General features: G+C 60.7%; 1 protein-coding gene across 1 annotated transcript; it reads right to left on the reverse strand.

Annotated features, from left to right (window-relative positions):
* Positions 1-4,297: 4,297 nt before the first annotated feature.
* LOC141027274 (uncharacterized) lies at positions 4,298-6,007 on the reverse strand. Its single transcript, XM_073504263.1, has 2 exons — positions 4,901-6,007; positions 4,298-4,837 (listed from the first exon to the last, which is right to left on the reverse strand). The coding sequence occupies exons 1-2, from the start codon at positions 6,005-6,007 to the stop codon at positions 4,298-4,300; spliced, it is 1,647 nt and encodes a 548-aa protein (XP_073360364.1).

Below are 6,007 nucleotides of genomic sequence, written 5' to 3' on the forward strand. Positions count from 1 at the left end.
GGCGCTCCCTTCACCGTCTCCTAAGGCCTCGGGGGGTGCGACAGCAGCGCACCCCGTGGGCCTTATGGTTGAGTTCGCACGCACCGGGGTAATCGCGCCCTTCTCTAGGCGACCCCTGACGGGCCTCGGCTCGGCACCTCCAGCACCTTCCGTCGGAAATGGCATCAAGCTCGCGAAGGCAATGCCACCGCTCCCCGCCAACTTTCGCTAGTGATTGGGTTTGCCGCGAGTCGACGACCCCCATGAGTAGGGTGTCGAGCTCGCGCAGGGCTGCACCCCTGGCAGAGGGTCCGGACAAGGGGATGTTCGGCTCCGGGTCCCTGGCGAGCGTGGCTGGACCTTCCCGCACTTCCACCACGGGTTGGAGCGCAGAACGAAGCCTAGGCCAGGCGTTGGAGTTCGTGAGCAGCCGTGACGCCGTCCTGCAAGCTGAGACCCGTTTCTGCACCCGCCGCGGAGAGCTGACAGACGAGATAAACGACCTCAAGAAGAAGCTAGCCGAGGCGGACAAGCGCTAGAAGGCTGCGCTGGACGCCCAGGCCGCGGCCGAGGCCAAGCTGGCATCCCTCTATTATCAAGTGGGGGATGTCACTTCCCTCGCGGAGCGAGCAGCGGACGAGGCGAACCGAGCTCGGGGGCTGCATCACATGCACTCCGAGATGTTCCAAGACATAGAGCGAAGGGCTCGCCGCGCCCTGAACTGCGTCTACACGGAGAGCATCTCCAACCCGCTCCTGCCCGACGACGCCGATTACCTCGCCTTCTTTACCAGGATCGTGGAGCGGTTCGAGGGAGGCGCGGAGAGCGTGCGCACGCTCGTTGAAGAAGAAGGCCGTGACCTCCTCGCGCGGGCGTCGATGCACGTCTTCATCCATCTCCTTCGTTCCGATCCAGATTTTGACTTCGAGGCCGTGATAGGCCCCGTGCCCAGGGTAATTCGGGAAGCCTGGGGGAGCGGGGTGGAAGACCACGTGGATGCTCTGCTCGCACAGTTCGCCCCTGACGGCCACGAAGAACAACACGAAGCCGATGGGTATGGGATAGATGACAGTGGAGACGACGACATGTCTCCTTAGGTCACCTTTCTTCCGTTTGCCTGCTAACACTTGAGCGTTACCCCACGGGGATGTAAAGGATATTAATGGAAACTCCTTGATGGTGTAACGAACCGTATTTGTGCCTTCTCAGGCTGCCTTTCCCTTATGCTTTTTTGTGTTCATAGCCCCCGAGCGAGGGCTGGCCGTCACTGGTATGCCGGGTCGCGATGCCCATGCAAGGCCAGGAGACCAGCACCCTTGAGGCGAGAGACCGAGGGCAACACGTGCCTGTTGGCCTGCTCATGAGCGCCTCGCGAGGACTTTAGACACCAGAGCCTTGGTGAGGTGGTGCGCACAGGGGCAGACCCGCGACCGTTGCCACCTGGGTCCTTAATGGCGGTTGGACTGGCCCAAGCGTGGGCACTGTGCCCAGCCCCCACTCGCGGGACGCTTGGGAGGGGGGCATCAGGGAGCCGTTGCTGCTTTTTTATAAAGGGAAACTCAATAAGAGAAACACCGCAAGAAAAAACCCCAAACCTTCTCAGAGCAAAGACGCAAAAACTTCAAGCTTTATTCAGAAAAGTTTTAAACTCGGTTTACACAAAAAGGAAAGGACTACCGCGTTCGGTGCCTACACTAGTCTTCCCACCAGTGCGGAGCATGGGGCCTCCACTTGGGCATGGGCATGGTCGCTATTCGATAGTTCCGCCAGCGCGGAGCATGGGGCTTCCACTTGGGCGTGTGTGGGAGCTCCTGCGAGGCCGCGGGACGGCGCACCGGGAGGCTCCAGGGCGTGTACAGCCCCACTCATTATTACGTGAGAGTGTCACAGATTGAATTTGCAGAGGTGTTGGATGTTCGAGGCGTTCTGCACGGGGACCTTGTCCTCCGTCTCCAGGCGCACGGCGCCTGGCCTGGAGACGTGGGCAACCCTGTGAAGGCCCTCCGTGGAGAGGACCCGTCTCAGGACGAGGTCTCTGACCTCGAGAGTCCGGGGGCAGATGTTGCGGCTGTGGTAGTGCCGCAAGGCCTGCTGGTACCTCACGGCGCGGAGGGAGGCCTGGCGGCGGGTCTCCTCACCGAGCACAATATTAGTTCCCCACGAGGCATCATGACGTGCCTCGTCGAATGCCAAGACCCATGGGGAACCATGCTTGATCTCGGACGGAAGGACCGCCTCGGCCCCGTAGACGAGGAAGAAGGGAGTCTTGCGGTGGGCTTAGTCGCCGTGGTGCGGATAGACCACAACACGGACTACAACTCGTCCAGCCAACCCTTGCCGCATGCCTCAAGCTTCTTCTTGAAGCTTTTAGTCTTGAGGTCCCTGAGGACCTCCGCGTTGGCGTGCTCAGCTTGACCATTACTCCTTGAGTGCGCCACCGAAGCATAGCATATCTGCATTCCAAGGTTAGCACAATATAACCTGAAGAGGTTGCTTGTAAACTGGGAGCCGTTGTCGGTGATGATAGGGTTGGGGACGCCGAACCGGCTCACGAGGCCCTTGATGAACTTGACGGCCGAGCCTGCGGGAATGGTGCACACGGGTTCCACCTCTGCCTGCTTGGTGAATTTGTTGATTGCGACGTAGAAGTAGCGGTAGCCACCGACTGCTCTAGGGAACGGCCCCAGTATGTCCAGCCCCCATACCGCGAAGGGCCACGAGAGCGGAATCGTTTGGAGCCCCAGCGCTGGTTGGTGAATCTGCTTGGCGTGGAATTGGCAGGCCTCACAAGACCACACCAGCTCAGTGGCGTCGTGAAGCGATGTAGGACAGTAGAGCCCGCTACGGAACACCTTGCCCACGAGAGTGCGTGACGAAGAGTGATTCCTGTAGTCTCCCCCATGGATATCGGCCAACAACTCGCATCCTTGATCTTCTGAAATACATCTTGCCGAGACGTCGTTAGGACGCCTGTGGTATAGCTCGCCGTCAAGCAGTAAGCGGTGGGCTGGCGAGCCACGCGCTCCGCATCCTCCTCCTTTTCTGGCAAGGTGCCATGAAGCAGGTATGCCTTGAACTCCTCGGTCCAACTGCCCTCGTAAGGTTCCAACGCCAGGAGCAGGCGGGATCCTGAGGTCTAGCCGCAGGCCGGGCACCCATGAGAGGCGCGGACGGCAGCTCCTCCTGGAGCAGCGTTAGGCCTGTGGCCGGGGGCGTAGCCAACGGCTTGAAGAGCCTTTCCTCGAAGACGTCGGGGTTTTGAGGTTCGCGGCGGGACGCTCTCCTGGCGACGTCGGCGGCTTCCTTGTTCGCGCCGCGCGGGACATGTTGCAGTTCCAGGCCCAAGAAATGCTTTTCAGTTTTGCGCACCTCCTCGAGGTATGCCGCCATATGCTCATCCTTTGGCTTGTACTCTTTGTTGGAGAAGTTGATGAGCAGTTGTGGATCGCCTTTGATGGTGAGGCGCTAGACCCCCAAGGCGGCAGCGGCCTTGAGGCCGGTGATGAGGCCCTCGTACTCCGCAATGTGGTTGGACACCTTCTTGCCGTGCTGGAAGCTTAGTTGAACGGCGTAGTAGAGCTTGTTTTTGGTTGGGGAGACGAGCACGACCCTAGCCCCCGCGCCCTGCCGGGAGAAGGTGCCATCTAAGTGCATGACCCAGCCGTCGGGCGCCTCATCTTCGGGCAACAGGGACTGGTCCTCTCATGGCTCCCCGTCTTGGGTATCCGTCCACTCCACCACAAAGTCGGCGAGCGTTGCCCCCCTTGATGACTCTGGTCGTGCAGAACTCCAGCTGGAAGGCTTGCAGCTCATTGTTCCATTCCGCGACTCGACCCGCGATGTTAGGGTCGCATAACACCTTCTCTAGAGGGTATGCGGAGACAACCTTGATTGGGTGGCCCCGAAAGTAATGGCGCAACTTCCTGGAGGCGACCAGGAGCATGAGGAGGATCTTCTACTGCATTGGGTAGCGTGCGTGCGTGTCCCGCAGCATTGTGCTGTTGAAGTACACCGGGTGCTCGACGAGGCATGACGCGTCGGCGGCGGCTTGCTTATGGCGGGGCACGGGGAGCCCGAGCGTGTCGCCAGGTGAAGGAGGCGCCGGGGGGGGGGGGCTGGGGGCGCCGTCTTCTAGCATCAGGGATTTGCGGGGTCCTGTGGCCTCGAGGGGACCACCGGGCCTCGCGGGGGCGCTAACACGCTCCTCTCGAACCGCCACGAGCGCCGCGGTGGCCGAATGCGGGTCGCCGCCAAGTAGAGTACCAGGGGCTCCCGGGGTGGGGCACCACCATGATGGGCGGGCTCGTGAGGTACCTCTTCAGGTCTTCAAGGGCGCATCCACTTCCGTGGTCCACTCGAAGGCACCCGTCCTCTTCATCTGCTTGAAGAAAGGGAGGGCACGCTCACCAAGCTTGGAGATAAAATGCCCCAGAGAAGTCACGCATCCCGCCAACTTCTGCATTTCCTTGAGGGTCTGCGGAGGACGCATCTTCTCGATGGCCTTGATCTTCTCGGGGTTGGCCTTGATCCCCTGGTGCGAGACGAGGAAGCCGAGCAGCTTGCCAGAGGGTACCCCGAAAACGCACTTGTCTGGGTTAAGCTTCAAGCTCACTTTGCGCAGGTTGGCGAACGTTTCCTCCAAGTCTTCAATAAGTGTCTTGGCCTCGCGCGACTTGACCACGATGTCGTCGACATAAGCCTCTGCGTTTCTCCCGAGCTGTGGCCCCAGCGTGATGTGCATCAACTGCTGGAAGGTGGCGCCGACGCTTCTCAGCCCAAAGGGCATGCAGGTGTAGCAATACATGCCGCACGGAGAGATGAAGGTTGTCTTCTCGACGTCCTCCGCCGCCATCTTGATCTGGTGGTAGCCCGAGAACGCATCCAGGAAGCACAACAGGTCACATTCCGCCGTGGAATCCACGATCTGGTCAATGCGAGGGAGCGGGAATGGATCCTGAGGGCAAGCCTTGTTAAGGCTCGTGAAGTCGACACACATGCGTTCTTTTCCGCCCTTGTTGGGGAAGACTGGGTTCGCGAGCCACTCCCGGTGCCGCACCTCTCGTATGACCCCAGCTTCATGCAGTTTGTGCACCTCTTGGACAATGAACGCCTGCTTCTCCAGCGCTTGGCGCCGTGCCTTCTGCTTGACAGGGTGGGCGTTGGGGCACACCGCCAGGTGGTGTTCAATCACTTCCCTCGGGACACCGGCCAAATTCGATGCCTTCCATGCGAACATATGCTTGTTCGCTCGGAGGAAGGTGACGAGCGCCTCCTCCTGCTCCGGGGGAAGGGCGGCGCCGATGGTGAAGGTGGGGCCCGAGCCGCCGACGTCGACTGGCACCTTCTTTGTCTCGGCGCGGTATTGAGAGAACAACAACTTCTTTTTCGCTGGCGCGGCCTCCAGATCTACCGGGATGCTTTCTGCGCTAGGGCGTGAGGCCGCCGCAACCCTGTAGGCGAGCTTGAGGACTCGGACCGCATCCTCCTTATCTCCGGCTATGGTGACGACGCCACCGCTGCCTGGCATCTTGATGACGTTGTAGCCCGGATGGGTTACCGCCATAAATTTGGCGAGCACGGGGTATCCCAAGATGGCGTTGTAAGGGAGGCCAATGCGTGCCACGTCGAAGTCGATCAACTCGGTGCGGTAGTTGTCGTGGGTGCCAAAGGTGACTGTGAGGCGCACTTGCCCTAGGGGAGTGGTGGAGCTGACGATCACCCCAGGGAAGGGCATGATGGGCATGAGCTGGTCGTCGGGCACTTGAAGCGTCTCGAAGGACTCGACAGAGAGCACGTTGAGTCCAGCGCCGCCGTCGATGAGGGTCTTGGTGACTAAACCGTTGCTGATGGTGGGCGTGCACAGCATGGGGAGCGTGCCGGCGGCGGTCGCGGACTCGGGGTGGTCCCTGGAGTCGAAGGTGATGACGACTGTTGGGGTTCTGCGACTGGGGGTAACCAAACCCGTCTGCCTATGGCCCAGCGCGTGGCTCCACGAACGGCCCGGCGTGGCCCATCGCCAGGACTCCAT

The sequence above is a fragment of the Aegilops tauschii genome, chromosome 7 (assembly GCF_002575655.3).
Source record: "Aegilops tauschii subsp. strangulata cultivar AL8/78 chromosome 7, Aet v6.0, whole genome shotgun sequence".
Taxonomy (NCBI): domain Eukaryota; kingdom Viridiplantae; phylum Streptophyta; class Magnoliopsida; order Poales; family Poaceae; genus Aegilops; species Aegilops tauschii.

Excerpts from the sequence above, each read along its gene's own strand:
- LOC141027274 (XM_073504263.1), bottom strand. The coding sequence starts at position 6,007 with ATGGAGTCCTGGCGATGGGCCACGCCGGGCCGTTCGTGGAGCCACGCG. Across the intron at positions 4,838-4,900 it reads TCCCTCGCATTGACCAGATC|ATCAAGATGGCGGCGGAGGA; the intron begins GTGGATTCCACG and ends GGCTACCACCAG.